The sequence below is a fragment of the Aquila chrysaetos genome (assembly GCF_900496995.4).
Source record: "Aquila chrysaetos chrysaetos chromosome W unlocalized genomic scaffold, bAquChr1.4 W_unloc_1, whole genome shotgun sequence".
In the NCBI taxonomy this organism is placed as follows: domain Eukaryota; kingdom Metazoa; phylum Chordata; class Aves; order Accipitriformes; family Accipitridae; genus Aquila; species Aquila chrysaetos.
The window spans coordinates 1,839,914-1,861,314 of NW_024470321.1; the positions used below are offsets into that span (position 1 = coordinate 1,839,914).

Below are 21,401 nucleotides of genomic sequence, written 5' to 3' on the forward strand. Positions count from 1 at the left end.
TACAGTGTCTGCACTAGGGCTGCAAGATTAGGTCTGTGCTGAGATTGTTACGGGTTATAGAAATGTTACAAACTCAAGGAGGCGGAGGAAAACAGTGGGTCCTTTAGGATGCTGAATCTCTCCAGGGACATTGACTGAACTGAACACCCGCTTGTTGTTTTTGAGAATTTGGGTTTAGAAACTTTGAGTAAATAACAGAGAAGAGGAATTGCTTGGTGTAGAAGTCATCATTGCCATAAATTCAAAGAGTGAAGAGGAGAGTAGATCCTTTGCAAGTACCAGCATCAGAAAGTAATTATTTACCTTTTTTTTTTAAGAAATATTTTGTTTACAAATCAAACAGTTGCATTTAAAAGCAGGATTAGAAATTCTTATCTCTTATTCTCATCTCTTCTTTTACTGTTGATCTGTTGATCACATGACAGTAGTACTTGCATGGGAAAAAGCTGCTTTTATTCCCAACAGAAATTAGAAAACAAATGCAAAAAATTAAAAACCAAACTATTGAGTAACAAAATACTAAAATAGAAGGGCATGACTAGAAAATACTAAATCAAGAGCCTAGTAATCTCTCTAGTAAAAATATATGTATATATTGTGGTTATTCATTCTGGTTTTAATTATAGTAGAATGCTGGTCAATCTTCTTGTTAGGAGTAGACAGATCTAACTAATTGTTAAAGGGGGGGAGATTACACAGACTTGCTAAACTAATTCCTATTTATCCTTGGAAGTGCTATTGAATAATGCGTCTTGGGATCTTATTTACAAACAAGAGCCTGCTGCTTCAGACCTAGATAGGATGCGTTATACCCAGTTATTTGTGATGTCTCTGATACAGTTTAGGTTAATATTTTGGAGTACTCTTGAGGAAAAAGAATTTAATGGGGATTTCCAGGGCTAAGTGACGCTTTTGAAGAAATGTAGTTAAAATGGTGTTCCATTGAGTGTGGTATCACAGTTTGGTTAATGCAGACTTGCAGCTGATAGGTCTCAATGTAGTACAATTTTCACTTTGGTTTTACAGTTCCTATGTTATTACATTTTTGTCACAGTTATTTAAGCTCTTTAATATACTGGATCATTTTGCTTTAGAGTTCTTTTCAGCTAAAAATACTATGGAGAGCAAACCCCTGCTTTTAGGACTCACTTCTTTAAAATAGGCCGCATACCTCTATATCTCCAGAGTTTCTGCCAGTTGAGGTACAGACTGGTTGGCCCCCTTGGAGCTTGCAGTCTGTGCCACGGTGCTCCTATTTCGGTTCTTTGACCTTGGCCAGGGGGTGAGCCAAGAATGCCTGCTCTTGCCTTAGCCGACTCCTGTTTTCCTTTCATGTCAGGAAAACAAGAGTGGGATGAAGCAGAAAAAAAGTCCATGTTTTCCTATCAGCTTTCCCCATCTCTTGCTCCTCATGGCACTTGTTTTCTTCAAAGAATTTAGCAGCATGGTAGGTGTCACTTCTAAATGAAGCCTTCTTGAGGTGAAGCAGAATATTTTTGGTTTTGGGGTTTTTTTTGTTTGTTTTTTGTTTTGTTTCTGTGCCTCAGGCACTGAGGTGACTTTTAGCACTCCTATTGCTGCGTGTTTTCCCTCTGCCCTCAGCCTTACTGTTTTTGCTGGGGTGAAGCTGTCTTGTTCTGTGGTTCAAGGTGTTGGTACGTTAACTTAATCTGTAAGTTAACTTTAGTGTGGAGTGCTTCTCAGTTAAACAGTCATCTTTGGTGCTTTTAGCTGTTGTTAGCTCCTCCATATTTCTTCCAGGTATTCCTGGTTTGGATTAAGGCAGCCTCAGTTCTCTGGGCACGCAATGACTGGCACTCAAGTTCTTCTTGGCCATGCCTCTTACTTGGGACTGCAAGTGTCAGGTGTCCACTGCATCTCCTAGAAAGGCTGAATCACAAGTATGTGAGGCTTCTGTCATGCTCCAGAAGCAGCAGTAGGGGTGACGCAAGACTCTTTCTCAGAGGCAGGGATCCTGCAAAGGGGTGCAGTGGTAGGCTGTACTCAATATCATACTCTACCATACAGAAATTCCTCTGTCATACAGTGTTGGCAGGGCCTTCCAGAGCACCGAATATAGGAGTTATCACTCCATTCAGACAAATCCATCAGGGTTATTTTTAAATGATGATTCCTACTGACATATTTTGTTATATAGCTGCTGGTTAGAACATGGTTAATAAAGCAATTGGCAGTGAATATTGAAGACACTAGTACTTGTTTTAGAATTAGAATTAGTGATAGTTCAGAATATGTCATGCTCAAGACATTTGTATTTTCCAGTCTGATTTTTGGTCTGTAAGAAACTGCCAGTCACTCTGCCTAGTCCTTGATTAACATCTGTCCCAGAGCCAGTCATTTAAAGTTGTCAGTAACTAAAACAAGTAGTAGCCTTTAGCATGAGTGTTGCTCACAAGCAAAATTTAAGCATTCCGTTTATACCAGTTGTCCTGTTAGACTTCATTATTGCCAAATTTTTTCCCCTTAGTGAATGTTTTGAGTTATTCTGTTTAGTTATTCAGGGTGGGCAGGTGAGGCCATGGTTTAATTAACATAAGTTGTATGACTTTGAAGAACACTTGTAGTATCTGAGATGAGTTCTAGTGCATGAAGGGCTTCCTCAGTTTCATTATAAGTGACCAGCAGTCAGTTCCATTTCCCTGTCGCTATTTCCTGTTTCAGCATCTCCCTCTATATTTCTCATTACCAAGCACCCCAAAATTACAGGCTGCTATTTACCAAAGTTTCATTCCAGCAGTTTCCATCTGCTGGGCCCTGATTATGCTATATAAATTGTCTGAAGTTATGAGGAAAGCTCTATAATCCAGTGAACAGTCATGTGAGGAAACTGAAGGTCTTATCTGGCAGGCTTGCTGGCTTCCAAACTCATATTTACTTTAGTGGATGTTACATTTGTGGATGGATTGCAGGTTTGGCCTTCTCATGAGAGCCTGCAAAGAGCAGTATTTTGGGGCCTTTGAATGTTGGGTGTGAGGCAACAAGGCTGAAGCAGAAGTAGCTGAGGCATTGTCTCAGCTGAGTATGTCATACTGAAGGAAAGAGAAGAAACAGTGGTAGACTGGCTGAAGAGAGAAATTCACTGCAAGGGAAAGAAATTTGTTTAATTCTGAGGGGAGCAAGTCTTGAAGAAAAGTTTTGGGGCTTATAGTAGTGGAATTGAGCAGAAACCAAACTCTTTGCATTCTGACCCACCTCTGTCCTCTGCCAGGTGTCCAAGCTCTTAACTGAGTGCTCAAACAAGTTTTTCAGAGTAGCAGATTTTCTCATTTTGAGCTGAAAAGCCCAGTAGTGGGGAACACTTTAAAACATGTAGAAAGTGTTTATTATTAGGAAAGTGAATCAGAGGTTAAATTGTATTTTGGGGCTACTATGGTTCCAAGGAAATGTTTAATGTAAAATGCCAAGTATTTCCATGGCATGTGAAGTTCCATGCACTGAGTAACATTTGTGCTGAGTAGCACAGGTGTTTCCATCCAAATAGAAATGATAAAGAAAGCCCAAGAAGTAGACTTTGGCTAAAAGCATGACCTTACTTGGTTAAAGAAAGAATTATTTTGCTGGAAGACTTCGTTTGTTTCATGTATTCCTAAATTCATATGTGCATAAATTATTCATTTGAAAGCTGATTCTACCATAAAGAACATATCTACTTTTATAGATCATAAATTGCATGTAGTATGGTATTTCTGAATCATATGTAAAGTAATGTATAATTTATAAAATAACTTATAAAGATCAGAAATTATATTGAAAGAGATTTAGTATTCTAGATTGGTGTCTTTGGAGTTCTCTTTGGTACTAATATGTATTTGCAGTATAGACTTAGTATTCAGAAAATTATATATACGCTGTCCCTATCCTAGTTTTTAAGATGTCTTGTCAGATTCCATGATGTACTGTCCCAGGCCAGATTATTCATTATTTTTTTAACTTTTGAGAACACACTAAGCTAATGCAGTCTGTTTCCTCAGTCGTAAAACCACACAGATATGTAGAGCCAGCTGTAGACATACTGAACAAGACTGACACATTTTCAGAAGTTTCCATTACTACTGCTTTATATTAAAAATGGATAAAGCATAAAGTCTAGAAAGGTTCAAGGCAGGGAGAAACTGGAAAACAGTAGTACTGTGTGGAAAAGGCACTTACTTGTCCTCCATAATTCAATTTGCTTCTGTGACTGGTGGACATCCCCCATCTGAAGTAGGGTAAGGCCTCAGCTAGACAGCCTGACACTAAAAGATTCCTTTTCACAAATTCAGGGGAACTCCATGTGGATTCACAGATTTGTCTGAGCATGTCAAACTGCTGGATTCAGACCTTATATATATTAGCAGGAGTTGACAGTCTGTAGTGGGATTGGATAACACAGGACTTCAAACAATCTGTTTTAGGTAATAATCTTGGGAATGTTGCCTGTAGTAACCTACTTGGAGCATTCAGCTTGTTTCTTAAATTCATGGTATTTTTTCAAAATCTGTTGCTGGTCATTCTTATGTCTTAATGATATTTCTTATACTTTGGAGTAGAAGTTTAATGTACAAACTGTTTAAGATCAAATACAATGGCAAAACTAAAAAAAAAAAAAGCTAATTCCTTTTAATGCTTCAAAAAGGCATTATTTCAGTCTCCTTTTGCAACTGAAACTGTTGTGCTCAAATAACAGATAAGCCAAAAGTGTGTTTTAGAAAGTTGGTTTGGATATAATAGTGTAATTCCCACTATTAATCAGGCATTGCTGAATGCATATACAATAGAAGTATCTATAGCCATATGAATTTTCTAAACTCCTAATTAGAATAAATGGTGATTGTCACTGAAATAGGTATTTCTTATGTACAGAATTTGGAGTGCTGCTTAAAAATCATTCACTTCAACAAGACCACTTGCATCAGTTTAATATTGGAAGAACAGGTTTTTTTTCAAGCAAAATTAAAATGTTAGGTTTAAAGTGGTGTATATATATGCAGGGCTTATGTGAAGGGCATATGCAGGGAAAGCTGAGTTTCCAGTGTTTATCAAATCACTTGGCTAGCTGCAGCAACTGACTGCATGTGTATTCTGATTACCTGGTGGCAGGTGTGAGTTAAAATTTATTTGCAGTTCCTCAACTAAATGTTATTAAAATATCTTTTTCTTAAACCACCATAGTGTTTGGGTAGATGACATCATGTTGACTAGGCATAGGAAAAATTGGTGATACTCTCCTAGCTTTTTTAACTGCTGGTACCTGAAGGAACTGTGGTGATTAGTTTGCAGATATTCATAATAGTTTTTGCTTATTTTATATGCAATTTGTTTAGAGAATTAATGCTGCAATTTAGAGCTTGATGATGGTGATGAAAGGGTCGAGTGCTTATGGGTAGGAATCAGGGGAAAGGCCAACAAGGCAGACCACCCAACCAGGATGAAGAGACAGATGAAATATTCTATAAGCAGCTGGGAGAAGTCTCATGATTGCTAGCCCTTGTTCTCATGGGGGAATTCAACTTACTAGATGTCTGCTGGAAAAACAATACAGCGGAGAGGAAACAGTCTAGGAGGCTCCTGGCAGGTGTGGAAGATAATTTCCTGGCACAGTTGGCGAGTGAGCCAACTAGTGAAGGGGCCCTGCTGGACCTGTTTGTGAACAGAGAAGGACTTGTGGGTGATGTGATGGTTGGAGGCCATCTTGGGCACAGTGATCATGAAATGATAGAGTTATAGAGTTTTTAATTCTTGGAGAAGTAAGGAATGTGGTTAGCAGAAGTGCTACCTTGGACTTCTGGAGGGCGGACTTTGGCCTGTTTAGGGGCCTGGTTGATAGAGTTCCTTGGGAGGCAGTCCTGAAGGGCAAAGGAGTCCAGGAAGGGTGGATATTCTTCAAGAAGGAAATCTTAAAGGTGCAGGAGCAGGCCATCCCCATGTGCCAAAAGACAAGCCACCAGGGAAGAAGACTGGCCTGGCTGAACAGAGAGCTTTGGCTGGAACTCAGGAAAAAAAAAAAAAAAGGAGTTTATGACCTTTGAAAGAAGAGGCAGGCAACTCAGGAGGACTACAAAGATGTTGTGAGGTTATGCAGGGAGAAAATTAGAAGGGCCAAAGCCCAACTAGAACTTAACCTGGCTACTGTGGTAAAAGACAATAAAAAATGTTTCTATAAATACATTAGCAACAAAAGGAGGGCTAAGGACAATCTCCATCCTTTATTAGATGTGGAGGGAAACCTAGTGACAAAGGATGAGAAAAAGGCTGAGGTACTTAATGCCTTCTTTGCCTCAGTCTTTAATAGTAAGACCAGTTGTTCTTGGGGTACCCAGCCTCCTGAGCTGGAAGACAGAGACAGGGAGCAGAATGAAGCCCCCATAACCCAAGGGGAAATGGTTAGTGACCTGCTACACCATTTAGACACACACAAGTCTATGGGGCCGGATGGGATCCACCCAAGGGTATTGAGGGAGCTGGCGGAAGTGCTCACCAAGCCACTCTCCATCATTTATCAGCAATCCTGGTCAACAGGGGAGGTCCCAGTTGACTGGAGGTTAGCAAATGTGATGCCCATCTACAAGAAGGGCCAGAAGGAAGATCTGGGGAACTACAGGTCTGTCAGCCTGACCTCAGTGCCAGGGAAGGTTATGGAGCAGACCACCTTGAGTGCCATCACACAGCATGTACAGGACAACCAGGTGATCAGGCCCAGTCAGCATGGGTTTATGAAAGGCAGGTCCTGCCTGGCTAACCTGATCTCCTTCTATGGCAAGGTGACACACTTATCGGACGAGGGAAAGGCTGTGGATGTTGTCTACCTGGACTTTAGTAAAGCCTTTTGTCACTGTTTCCCACAGCATTTTCCTGGAGAAACTGGCTGCTCATGGCTTGGACGGGTGTACTCTTCGCTGGGTAAAAAACTGGCTGGATGGCCAGGCCCAAAGAGTTGTGGTGAATGGAGTTAAATCCAGTTGGCAGCCGGTCACAAGTGGTGTTCCCCAGGGCTCCATATTGGGGCCAGTTCTCTTTAATATCTTTATCAGTGATCTGGACGAGGGGATCGAGTGCACCCTCAGTAAGTTTGTGGATGACACCAAATTGGGAGGGAGGGTTGATCTGCTTGAGGGTAGAAAGGCTCTACAGAGGGATCTGGACAGGCTGGATCGATGGGCTCAGGCAAACTGTATGAGGTTCAACAAGGCCAAGTGCTGGGTCCTGCACTTGGGTCACGATAACCCCATGCAGCGCTACAGGCTTGGGGAAGAGTGGCTGGAAAGCTGCCCAGCAGAAAAAGACCTGGGGGTGCTGGTTGACAGCTGGCTGAATATGAGCCAGCAGTATGCCCAGGTGGCCAAGAAGGCCAATGGCATCCTGGCTTGTATCAGAAATAGTGTAGCCAGCAGGACTAGGGAAGTGATTGTCCCCCAGTACTTGGCACTGGTGAGGCCGCACTTTGAATACTGTGTTCAGTTTTGGGCCCCTCACTACAAGAAAGACATTGAGGTGCTGGAACGTGTCCAAAGATGTTTTAATTGCTGAAGGTTCAGGAGATTGCATAGTTGGCCTGAAATCTCCCCTTTCTTCTGCAAACCACTCCCTGTTTGGAAGAAGCTGAGTTCACAAATGTGAAAGTTATGAGAATAGAATATCTAGTATTCTGCACTGCAGTATGAGGGGGGGAAAAAAAAGTTCACTTGTTCTGGAGAATGAGGTCTAGTTCACAGTCTGCAACAACTCGGATTTGCCAAAGATTTGCGGCAAGACCTTTTAAGGAATAAATGCTTTGTAGTTAGTGTAGCTGAAGTTAATATTAATAATTTGATTTTAATAACTAGCTCAGTTTTGGAATTAAGCATCTGGATGTAAAATGCTGAATGGTTTCCCTGAATATATTTTCTAGAATTAATCCCTCATGCAGTTTTTCTTTGATGCAGTATGTGGCATTAAGCATCTACTGGTATGGCATCACAGAGGGATATTGGGCTCACCCTTTGATCAAGGCCCTTTTGGCTTGGCATCACTTTTAATGGATAGGAATCACATACTTTTGTAACATCTTTATAAACAGATTGTTTGTCATATACCAAGAATATATCTTGCTTTCTTACCACATCTACCAAAAATGATAGGAAAGAACTCCAGAAATAGGGCAATGATATTTTAATTCTTTTCTCATTGTGTTGCTTATAGGCACTTACTCCTGCTCCCACTAAAGTCAGTGGAGAGCTGGCTTATGCGTTGTTTTCTGTGTTGGCTTATAGTTGTGGATTTCTTCACAGAAATAAATGATAATGAAATGTTATTTAAAATTAAGCTTTTTAATAGGAGTTTTATATTGTCTTTTGCAAGTTTTTATTTTCTTCTTTTCTCCTTTAAGCATGGAGTCATTGCTACAGAAGATGAAGAGTATTTTATTGAGCCTTTAAGGAATATAACAAAAAAATCCAGTAACTTTAATTATGAGAATGGTCATCCTCATGTTATATACAAAAAGTCTACCATGCACCAGCAACATCTTTATGATCATGGTCATTGTGGAGTCTCAGGTAAATGAGTATGAGTGTCATTCCTTTTAAAAAATTATAACTTAAGACTTATTTTAAAATATCTTTCTTGGTTCACATGTAAGGTACAGTGGAGAATGTACCAGTAGGAATCATCCTTTTAGGTGATGTAGTGACTACTGTTGAAAAGTAGTTTTTGCTTTTTTTTCAGATTTAGATCAAGAGTGTAGTGTCTTTCGAAAACTAAGATGCTGAGAGTAAGTCTTGTTTTATTCCTGTGTTGTGTACAGTGATAATGATGAGCACAGGCTTCCTCAAAATGTGCTATAAATGTACTTTATACCCCGACTGGAAGGTGTGATTGAGTGACTAAGTATTACAGCTCAATGTTTAGTAAGTGTTCCATCTCATTTGAGGAAACTTGATGTGTAATAAATGTGTTAGGATTAGTAATATTTGTAACTGAAGTCCACATCTTTCTCATTTATGGAGGTTTATGGTTTTTTGATACTGGCTTTTGGTTTAGTGGGTTAACATTTTTCCATGATAGTTGAGTATGTGACTTACAGGTGCCTTACAGGAAGGATTATATAGTTTTGATTGAGACATTTTCCTTGTAAAGCAGTTTTTACTTGAAATTTGTTTTTGTGGAAGTTCTCTTTGATATGGTTTTCACTTGCTTAAACTGAAGCTGAAAACCAATTTCTTGTCAGATTTACTCCAAGCTGTCTTCATTTTAGAACACTAAAATAATGTGGTTTTATGTAATGGAAAAATGTTTTAACCTTGTCACTTGTTTATATTTCAGAAATAGCTTGTTCTTAAAAGTTCAGTCCTGGACAGTTGTATTCCATAAGATTCAGTGCACAGGACAGGCTGACAAATACTAATCTTAAAATAAAACAATACCACTGTTCATTGATGTAACTTATTTCAGCTTTTTTTGGAGGTTGTAACTTTTACTGGCACCAGCTGACTAAAGTTACAGTGCAGACTGTCTACAAAAGCCTATGCTTGGGAGACTCTTTTTCCCGAGTGGTTCAGTTAACTGTTTTACTTGTAGTGAATGTCAAACTTTATGTATGTAAGTTTGGAAGTGTTATTCCATCTATGTGCTTCTAATGATTGCAAAACAAGTCTCCTAACTACTACTGCCTGCTAACTGATTGTAAAGTAAGAGTACTAATGTATGTGAATGTTCCAATTTATGCGTTTTATGACAGACATCTGTGAAGCATCCATCTTTTTCTTTCATTTTGTAGGGAATGCTGTCACTTAAGCCTCTTGAAATAAGTAGAAGAATCATGAAATGTAGGACAGTGTTATTTTTACCATTATGATATTACTAGAAAAAGAAGATGTATTGGTCTCCGTCAGATGTTATCTTTTAGATTAATGCTTAGGAAGTCACCCTCCTCCAAGTGAGGATGAAGCAGTGGCAGCTAGTTTGATCATGTCGCATCCAACTGTTCTCATGGTATCTGTTGTATGGATCATAGATCGATCAGAGCTATACATCTTGACTGTATTTTTTGTGAAACATGCAGTAATCTTTAGTGTTAATTTCTTTGCATATTTGATGCTGCCTTTATTCCTGGAAGCTCCTGTGCACTTCCTGAGCTTTCGCATCTGTTGCATTCTGAAGTCCTTAATTATTGAAATATAAAAGCACTATTTCTTACAAGCCTGAGACTATTCTCATGCTCATTCATCTCAGTTTCTCCTTTTTCTGTTGTTCTGTGTACTACTTCTACTCTATGAAAATTTCTGAAAAACTTTGCTCTCCCCCAAAACTTCAAGGTCTTACTTTTTCAGATGATGTGCTATTTTAATGCTCTCTTCCTGGGTACCAAAACCTTTTAAACTCTTTCTCTGAGCACTGTTTCAGCTTTATCCCAAAGTGACATGCCATCTAAAGCATCCCCAGAATATCTAAGAAGTAAAATCAAATATTAATTTTCAGTTCCTCAGTTTTTAGACCCTAGGACTAAAGCCAGGTTTACAGTAATAACTTTTTGCTAGTAGAATAAATCTTTGGGGCATTTGACTGTTTTTGGAAGTTTTGAACACTCCAGTTTTGTGGTTGTAATTTATTTATTTTTAAAAGTCTAAATGCAGTTGTAATAAAACTGTAACTGCATTTTTGCGAGTATATAATTTACTTTGTCTGGGAGACTTTTTCACAGTCTGGCAAGTTTCCCCTACTATAATCTAGACCCAAGTTTATCACATACTTGTTCTGTATCAGGGGAAGTGGTCAGGATTTTAAAGTGTTGATAGAGACAAGGGGAGTGTTATTTCTGACCTTTCTGAGAAAAATGGCAATAACTGACAGTGGGGTAGGGAGTTTGGAGAAAGGATGATCAGAATTGGTTGGTATGAGCAAGTGATGGACTACTGCACAGTTGATAGAAGAATTACAGTGGCAAATACAAGAGGAGAATTGGAGAGGCAGAGACAAAAATATTTCCTGATTTGACAGATAGTTTAGGTTCAGATAAGGATATGGGATAGAATTGTGGCTGGTTTTCATAACATAAATTAGATTTTTAGGCAGTTAAACATAAGAATATTTTTAAAATAAATAATGTTAAAATTAATAGTTTGTGTATATATTGTCATCAAGTTTACTATGTTTTATGAAATATAGCTGAATATATAGGCCTTGCTAAGAAGTTGAGTACCTTCAAATTCCAATTACTTCAGTGGGATTCAAGGCCACTGGGTTATCCTGCAGAATGCTTTGTGGGATCAGCCTCTAGAAGAGTTAGATTTTATTCATTTATATTCCGTGCAAAACAGTAACAACATTGTCATGGTTTAACCCCAGCCGGCAACTAAGCACCGCACAGCTGCTTGCTCACTCCCCCTCTGGTGGGATGGGGGAGAGAATTAGAAGGGTAAAAGTGAGAAAACTCATGGGTTGAGATAAAGACAGTTTAATAGGTAAAGCAAAAGCTGCGCACACAAGCAAAGCAAAACAAGGAATTCATTCACCACTTCCCATTGGCAGGCAGGTGTTCAGCCATCTCCAGGAAAGCAGGGCTCCATCATGCGTAACGGTTACTTGGGAAGACAAATGTCATAACTCCAAACGTCCCCCCCCTTCCTTCTTCTTCCCCCAGCTTTTATTGCTGAGCATGACATCATATGGTCTGGAATATCCCTTTGGTCAGTTGGGGTCAGCTGTCCCAGCTGTGTCCCCTCCCAACTTGTGCACCCCCAGCCTACTCACTGGTGGGGTGATGTGAGATGCGGAAAAGGCCTTGACTCTGTGTAATAAGACTCAGCAATAAGGAAAACATCCCTGAATTATCAACACTGTTTTCAGCCCAAATTCAAAACATAGCCCCATACTAGCTACTGTGAAGAAAATTAACTGTATCCCAGCCAAAACCAGCACAAGCATCTAGGTGGCTTTCTAAAGAAAGGATGTCTCTAAGCCATAGAGTAGGCAGGTATAACTGGGATGCCAAATGGAATTTGGTTTATAGCTTATAATTCTAATATTAAAGTAAATATTTAGAGATGGCATGTTAAAATCCTCCATTTTGCCACAAATTTCTTATATTATGGTTTGCTTTCTGTGGTTTGACTGCATAGGTTATTGAAATGCTTGTTTTGCCTTGTCATGGTTTAAGCCCAGCTGGTAACAAAGCACCACAAAGCCACTCACTCACTCCTCCCCCCCCCCCCCCCCCCCCCCCCCCCCCCGCCCTGGTGGGATGAGGAGGAGAAAATATGAAGAAAAGCTTGTGGGTCAAGACAAAGACGGGGAGGGATCAATCACCACTTATGGTCACAGGCAAAAGACAGGCTCAACTTGGGGGGGGGGGGGGGAACCAAAATCAATTTAACTTAATACCAATCAAATCAAAACAAGGATATTAGGAAGTAAAACCAAACCTCCTTAGAACACCTTCCCCCCACCCCTTCCTTCCCTCCCGGCTCAACTCCACCCCCGATGCTCTCTACCTTCTCCCCCCAGCGGTGCAGGGGATACAGGGAATGGGGGTTGCAGTCAGTACATCATACATTGTTTCTGCCACCCCTTCTTCCTCAGGGGGGAGGACTCCTCACACTTCCCCTGCTCCAGCGTGGGGTCCCTCCCATGGGAGACAGTCCTTCACAAACTTCCCTGGCATGGGTCCTTTTTGCGGGCCAATCTTCATGCACAGGCTGCTCCAGTGCTGGCTTTCCCATGGAGTCATGGCCATCTTCGGGGGCATCCAACTGCTGTGGCATGGGGTCCTCCATGGGCTGCAAGTGGGCATCTGCTGCCCTGCTCACCTCTATGGGCTGGGGGGGCATCACCTCCTCCGGCACACCTCCTCCCCCTCCTTCTTCACTGACCTTGGTATCTGCATAGGTGTTTCTCTCGCATTCTAATTTTCTTCCCCCCTGCAGGTTTCCCCTTCTTAAATATGTTATCCCAAAGGTGCTACAGCATTGGGTTGGTCTTAGCCAGAGGCGAGGTCTGACTTGGAGCCAACCCCGTAGCCCCTCCCCTGCTACCAAAACCCTGCCACACAAACCCAAAACCTGCCTGATGCCTAATAGCATGCACTACATTAAGATTGCAAAATAATTTTTATTATGATCCATTATTTTTGCATTTGCACCATTTTAAGAAATATGCTTTTCTACTGAAAAGCTGTATGCTTGTATTTGTGCCTAAAGTTGAATTTCTGTGTTGTTGGAAGTATGAATAAAACTTCTTTACCTGCTTTGGAGTTGCAAGAATTTAAAAAGCAACCCTCTGAAAACAAAAAAACCCCAACCATTTGTCACGACCCAGACTGGACAGACCAGGGAGTCCTGTTTAATTCGAAATTCCCTCGGGCTAAATTAAGGTGAAACGACACCAAACGATCAGTTAAAGATTTTATTCATGACAGAAGCAAACTGAACTGGGGAGGTGTGGTAGTAGGTGGCAGGGTTTCTCACAACAGGAATTGGCATAAGACTACTTCTGTAAACTGTGTAACCATATACATCGATTCAGGGAAAAAGGAGATCCCTCCCGTGGAGTCACGAGGTTCAGAGCAGACCCCCTTGCTTTCCAGACTCCTCCTCAGAGAAGGGTCTAGGGGCAGCTGGATCCACTCTTAGTCTCAGACTTGGTCAATGGTTTATATCTTGAAACGGATGAGGTGTAGGGATTGTGGAAAAGGAAAGAGAGAAGAAGACAGAGAGAGAAAAAGGAAGAGAGAAAGATTTCACCGGTCCTGGGTCCAGCGTTGGTTCAGTCAGCCGAGGGGTCCAGTCCCGGTGGGCTTGCGCACCCGGGGCTTCAGTTGGTGTCCTTTTATCATCCTTGCCCCTCCTTCGGGTGGGCACCCGAACTCATCAGGTTAATGAGCAGTTTGTGAGCCTTTGGGCTTGGGGGTTGTTTGTGGAGTAACTTCTTCCCTGCAGACACTGCCATTGTTTGATCTTTGTATCAGAACAGCTTATCAGAACAGCTTATCAGAACAGGGAGCTGCACACCCTCCAGCATGCCCTCTCCCTCCTCTTGCTGATGTCTGAGCTGATGGGCTTTTCACCTTGGTTCCTTGCTGTGCAGGGTTTGTCTTTAAGCAGCACTTGCTCCACCACAATGTTTGAGACATTAACTCTTTCAGTCTCTCACACCATTGTTACAAATATATGGACTATGCTTGGATAGGATTGGGAATCAACAAAAATTGACGTATGAAAGCTGCAAAGTGGCTTATTATTTAGGGATGGCTCTACTACACACTGCCTTGTGTAGTGGTTTTACTTGTGCCAGACTTTACAGTCAGTGTATTCTAAAATAGAAAAATGCTTGTATATACATTAAATGATGTTGTTAATAGTAAGAAAAAGCAGCACATAGTCCGCTTTAAAATATTCTCACAGTTGCATCCTACGTAAGTAGTTTTCTGTTGCATTTTGAGGTCTTTTTCTAGTTGTGTTTGTGTGCTCTCCTCTCTTCACCTTCCATCCCCACCTAGGATCTTTAGAGGACTGACTTAGGAAAACTTGGGTACCATAGTTGTGAACTCCATGTCTATACACATTTGGATTTCTTTTCAGTTGCCATTTAAAACCTAATTTCCTGCTTTTTGTAATTGTTACTTTGGGGTTAATTACAGTGTTTGACGTTTTTTTCATTGTTGCATTCTTTTACTTTCTGATAGCTATGCTCAATGTTAATGCAAGTTTAGGGGTTTTTTAAGTCTAGGAATATGGTGGGAAAATGACATAAAAATAGTTCTGTGGCAAGTTAAATATATTGCAAACTTTTATTGACATGTTTTAGCTTTTTAAAGGAAATTGTCAGCATTATTTAGTGTTTTTAAAGTAAAACAGTATAAGCATTGATAGGTCCTGGAGTGTGAGCCTAAGTACTCAGGATTGTTTTCAACTTTCCTGTTACTTTGAGACCAGCTGAAGCCTAAGCTTCTCATCTGATAAGAAAAGGAGAAATATTTGGTTTTGTGAAGTCTTCTGAGACCTTTGTTTGAAAGACCCTATCAAGATGAGTCCAAAAGAATCTTATCTTTTTTTTTTTCTCTGAAAGTTTTCTGCATGATCTCATCAGTTTTTAAATGTTTAGAATAGATTTGCATATTTGAGTGAAAAATTATGAATGAATGTTGAAGCAGTGTTGCATTTCTAAAGTACTTTTAGCACTCTAAGAGCATTAGAAACCCTCAGACATCATCATTTGGTATTTGGCAATGAACAGCAGATTTTTAAAAATTTTACTACAGAAGTTGTCAGAGAAAATTCCAGACATTCCTAAATCACTACACGAGATGAAAATCTTTGAGCAATTAAAGCAACTTTGAATTTCCTAGAAAAGAGATGAAAAACAGGAAAAAGCTTGGTATTGATTATAGAATCTTCAACAGGCTTTAATACTTGGTATTATTTTTTAGAATGGGTGTAATCTTATACCCATTGCAGAATGAGGATTATTTCATTACTGGCATTTTGTCAACTACCAGGTTTATTTTCATTTTCAAAATTTTTGAAAATATTTACCTTTTAAAGCCACTACTGTGGACTCAACAATTATGAAACACTGCAACAGTGGGAATGTAGAAGCTTTGTATTCCTGGTTTTGACCTGAACATACATTCTTTGTGGTGTAGTTATTGCCCTTTGAAAATAGTGAGCTTAGTTGAATTGCATAAAGCATTGTTTTTTCACAGAAGGTACTGGTCCTATCTCGTCCTTAGCTGAACCTGTTCTAGTAGAGGTAAGGATGCATCTCAGGAATGGCTCACTTGAGCAGTCCTATTCAGTCAATTATAAATGTATCTAACTGTTAATGTTCTTATGTTCATTTGTAACTAGCAAGAATACCTTAAAAATTTTGAAATCCTGCTTAAGTAAAGCCAGCCTAATTATATACATCAATAAACTTAAGATTGAGATCTGTGTGGGCCTTTGTGGAAAAGGGATACTTAATACACATGAAAATGTCAGTTTTGCAGGGAAGAGTGGGTTCAATTTTGCCCCGAGGGCAGGAATTCAAATTTAAAATAGGTTTGTAGTGTTTGTTTTGCTGATAATTACAGCTGTTTGGTTTTATTAATAATATGTTGCATGCAAATAATATTTTTTCTATATGTTTTGTGAAACAAGTACAAGAATCAACATATTTGAATTAAAATTAGTGTTAAAAATAACTGTAGAAATTATCCCATGTCAGGCCACTTTAAACTTCCTGTTATAGTTAATTCATGAGGTAGATAAAAATATAATCTGATAGCTTTCTGAAAAGTAATTTATTTGGCCCAAAAACTATTAGGCATGTAAGCATAATTGCTTAATAATTAGAGAGTTTTACAGGAGGGAAAAAGCTTTTTTGGTGCCTTATCAGCATGTTTAATTCCTTAGTATATTTTGATACCTTTACCTTAATTTTGAATTTTTGATTTCCAGTTTGTTTTTTTTCTCAAATATTATAGCTGTCTTATTATCCTTAAAATTCGAAAATGTGCTTGTAGTTAACTATAACTAATCTTTAGTATTAACATAGATGTGCAGAATCAGATCTATTAAGAGAAGATGATAATTTATTATCCCAAGTCCGGTTAAGGAGAGTTGAGAATATTAGAACTCAAAGTTGTTTTTCCCATTATATAAGGTATTTTAAAATAAAATTTAGACAATAAATTTAATTTTCCTTTGCCTCAAGAAAGACTACTTTTTAGAAGCTTGAAGATGGTAATATCAACATAAAACAGCTGCATTTGAATGAGTTTTACTAGTGACCCCTCTGAAGTGTTCAATTTTTTTGGTTCCTAGAAGACCTCACAAGAAGTGGTAAACCTTGGTGGATGAGTGATGCATCTGCTTTTCCAACTTCACTTCCAGTCAATGACACGTTCAGTATTCATAGTCGACAGAAGAGATCAGTAAGCCTTGAACGGTTTGTGGAAACGCTGGTAGTAGCAGACAAAATGATGGTGGGATACCATGGTCGCAAAGACATTGAGCACTACGTTTTGAGTGTAATGAATATTGTAAGTTTCATCCCTCTCTGTGTTCATATCAATATGCATGTTCTGAAATGATAAAGCAACTGTGAAGTATTTCTTTATTGGCATGAATAATGCCTTAAAATATGTATCAGCTTGCAGGAATTAATAGTTGAAATATGGCAAATGTTAGCATTGTGGGAAAAATGCAGTACTGTTTCTGTCAAGAAATACACTGTGATCGCTTTTAAATTGTTTGTCTTTGATTTTACATTCATATCATTACATTTAGATTATACAGTTTTATTCTGTTTAAGTTGACCGTCTAAATGCTCCTTATGCTGGATGGATTATGAAACAAGGTATAAATGGTTTTGACTGTAAAGTATGACTGAAGAAGTTTAATTTTTACTGAATGGTCATTTGTTGGTCCAAAAATAACTCTTATTCATGTGATAATGATAATTAACATTATGAAATTACATTGAACAGGAAAATAGGTTAATTTTTAACCATTTAGGAAATAAGTCATGTTTCTTGTCTGACTTTGTGCCTTTTCTTATTTTCTGGAGGTCAGGTTGCCAAACTTTATCGTGATTCCAGTCTAGGAAACATTGTGAATATTATAGTGACACGTTTAATTGTCCTCACTGATGATCAGGTAAGAGCTGTTGCACTTAAGTTTTATATCCCTGAAATACAAGTTACGCTATTGTGTAATATAGGTTTAATTTAATCGTTGCTTGAAATGGCTGCATCTGAGTACAAAACTTATCTTGTAATCTTTCACTACTTGAATCAAGATGAAACGGTTCAAAGGAATATTCCTCATGTATCATCTCAAAGATATCTGTTCTTTACTTCAGGCAAATATTAATACACCTTCGGGGATGTCGGTTTTATTTTTAGATCTATATTTTGATATTCTGTTTTGGTTTTTTTTTTTTTTTTTTGTATTGACATAATCATTATTAAAGTTGGAGCAGAAAGAATGTCTGTTCAGCTGAACTTGGGGTCAGATTTTACAGAGATAAAATTTGACAAGAAGAGTTTATTCCTAGAAACCACTGCTTCTAATTATAGTCCCATTTTAGTCTTCAAAAGGCTTAACAACTGACCTTAGTAATTTGTTTGGAACATTTCTAGTATGCATGTTGTATTGCAGCCAAACTTGGAGATAAACCACCATGCAGACAAGTCCCTCGATAGCTTCTGTAAGTGGCAGAAATCCATTCTCTCCCACCAAAATGATGGAAACACCATTCCAGAAAATGGGATTGCCCACCATGATAATGCGGTTCTTATTACTAGGTATGGTCATTAAAAGTATTGTGTTTATTTTATTTCTGTAGCTTTCTTGTTCTTTTTATATATATATATATATATAGGCTAGTTTTAAATTAATATAATTGGTAGGTAATCTTAAGAGGAGGAAAAATAATAGATGGCTTGTCTTAAATATATCAGATTATTAAACTATAGATTAAGAATTTGGAAAAGTAAGATCTACACATTACTTCTGCTGTTATTTTCACTTCATAATTGCCAGTGCAAAGTATTCCAGTAGAACAGATGGATCCTGTTGAATGTTTTATTTATACTTTTATAATTGAAAAGGATTTGTAAGATTATGGAGAATAAAAGTGTGGGAAATGTTTTGTTAACCATATATAATGTTTCCTATAAGAATTTCAAGCCAGAACCTCAACTACTTTAACAGTGTTTTCCTGCTGAAACAATGGGTTCTTGCAGATTCAGGCAATGTGAGAATCTGCTTTGTAGCTGTTTTGATTTTATTATGCTTAGTTAAGATGAGAACTGTCAGTTTTAATAGATAGTTTCAAAGCCTGCATATGCGCACATTTGTTTGCTTCTATTTCACCCTTACTGTAATAGATTCAACAAAGCTTGTGCTGTAATCTTGCAAACCTGGTAAACGTATTGCTGTTTGTCCTCTGCAGTTACGGGTAGGCAACTGTACTTTATTAGGAGATCAGTTTCCCTGTTGTTTAAGGACAGTATTTATTCTTTTCTATTTTGTTTAAATAGCAGCAGGTGCAGCAGCACTAATTTGGATTAGGATCTTTGTATTATAACTTCTGCTTTCCAGGACAAATTCTATACTGCTCTGTATGTGACCTATTTGTGGAATCCATTATGTTCACTGCAGAAATTTTTAAAACAGTGATTATAATAATTGATCTTTCCTGGAATTTTGCATAAAAGGTGTAATAGTAATGACCACCCATGTATTTGTTGCATTCATATTTCAAATATAATTTTTATGGGTGGTCATTAATACTACATATTAACAGTCAGAATGATCAAATGCTGAAGTGATTTAGAGAGCAGTTATAGTCCAGGAAGTTTTAAAAAAAAAAAAAGTATCTAATATTAAAAAAAAAAAATTTGAATGAAATTCAAAATAAAATATAGTTACATTCTAAGATTTTGGTTTGGGGTTTTTTTTTTTTCCTTCCAACAAAGACCTTAGTTTATGCTCAATTTTTTGCATACAAGTAGTTCCTTCACTAAGGCTGCTCATGTGAAATTAAATACATCTTTACAGTTGTGCTACACATCAAGCTTTTACAGGCATAATTTAGGCAGTGAGTGAAAAAGTATAATCCATAGGTGGTATGGGTGTGTCAGTTGAAGCTCCCCAATATGTATGTATAAGCTGTGTTGGCAATGCTACATTTTTTTATTGTTATGGCTGAATAATTTGATGTTTTGTTAGTGTTATTCTGGCACAGTTGTTTATTTTCTTTCACTTTTGTGCTTTAATATATTTTTATTACTGAATATTCTGTACTGGTTTCCCTGTTCTAGTAGGATGTTCCCAGCATAGTTATGAACAGTTCTGTGTTCCAGATGAAGACTTAAGTCAATGCGAACTTGCAGGCATTTAACTGCAAAAGGAGCAAGTTTACAGAGAACATGAATAATACCTGTTGAAAATACTTTTTCAGCAAGTAGTAGTAAATATTAAGGACTTTATTCTTCATTATGGGGGCTTAGTATTTATATAAGTACGCTGCAGAGTTTCTTTAGGACTTGTGTATACTATCTTTTGAAAAGGACATAAGACTTATAAAAATAACTTCCAAGTTTACTTCGAAGAAGTTTACACTTTAAATTAACAAAGTGCCTCAATGTAGTATCAGCAGGCTAGTAATACCTTTATAAAACATTGCTGAACTTTTAAGTTCAGTTATATATGTTTTCACGATAGAATGATTGTATTCATTTATTTACTATAATAGTTGTAATTTCTAAAAATAATCCCAAATGCTACACTAATCAATTTGAATGGATCAATCAGGATTTTACAGAAACTGCTAGCTATCCTGGCTCTTACCAATAGAATGTATCAGCATGTGTGAAAACTTGATTTTTTTTTTTTTTTTTTTTTGGGGGGGGGGGGGAATGAGTAAAGAAAAATGTATATTAATATAAACATGTAAATACATGTGTCCTGGTTTTGGCTGGGATAGAGTCAATTTTCTTTCTAGTAGCTGGTATAGTGTTATGTTTTTGATTTAGGATGAGAAGAATGTTGATAACACACTGATGTTTTCAGTTGTTGCTGAGTAGTGTTTAGTCTAAAATCAAGGATTTTTCAGCTTCTCATGCCCAACCAGCAAGAAGGCTGGAGGGGCACAAGAAGTTGGGAGGGGACACTGTGGGAACATATTTAGCTAACAGTCACAAGAGCATTCCAGACGCCTTTAGAAGGCCTTGAACAGAATAAACAAGAAGACAAAAATAAGAAAGATATCAATTAGAACAACACAGGTGTGCATTCCACGATAAAGGGAACTTGGCACAAAGAACCTCAATTCGGCAGTTTATCTTGACCAATTAGACTGAGACAAGTTTCGCATGTTTTAGTTAGTATAACCAATTATGTCTTATGTTTATGCGCGTGTACAGTGTTGATACAACCAATCATTAAGTGTAACTAGGCACGTGGATAGTGCGTGAAAAATGTGTGTAACCAATAGTAAAATAGCTAAACGCATGTACGGATGTAACCAATGTATAAAATGATGTCTGATGCTCTAGTAAAGGGTCTTCAACTATGATCATATTGATCTGTCGTTGAGTCCATGATTATGCTCCCGCAGGACACAGCCAGGGCAGCTGACCCAAAGTGGCCAACAGGGTATTCCGTACCATGTGACATCATACCCAGTATATAAACTGGGGGGAGTTGGCTGGGGGGGGCAGATCACTGCTCAGGAACTAACTGGGCATTGGTTGGTGACTGGTGAGCAATTGCATTGTGCATCACTTGTCTTGTATATTCCAATTCTTTCATTATTATTATTGTCATATTATTATCATCATTATTATTATTATTTTCTTCCTTTCTGTCCTATTAAACTGTTCTTATCTCAACCCACGAGTTTTACCTTTTTTTTTCCGATTCTCTCCCCCATCCCAC

At 38.3% G+C, this 21,401-nt stretch overlaps 1 protein-coding gene across 13 annotated transcripts in view; it reads left to right on the forward strand.

Annotated features, from left to right (window-relative positions):
- Positions 1–21,401, forward strand: part of LOC121232867 (A disintegrin and metalloproteinase with thrombospondin motifs 6-like) — a 185,216-nt gene that overhangs the window by 7,296 nt on the left and 156,519 nt on the right. For 11 of the 13 annotated variants that reach the window (XM_041121341.1, XM_041121348.1, XM_041121343.1 and 8 more), the window contains 4 exons: positions 8,366–8,534; positions 16,779–16,996; positions 17,529–17,612; positions 18,117–18,262. In XM_041121341.1, the coding sequence (XP_040977275.1) occupies positions 8,366–8,534; positions 16,779–16,996; positions 17,529–17,612; positions 18,117–18,262 (617 nt within the window). The remainder of the gene's footprint in view (positions 1–8,365; positions 8,535–16,778; positions 16,997–17,528; positions 17,613–18,116; positions 18,263–21,401) is intronic. The other 2 variants (XM_041121344.1, XM_041121340.1) reach the window with 1 other exon arrangement.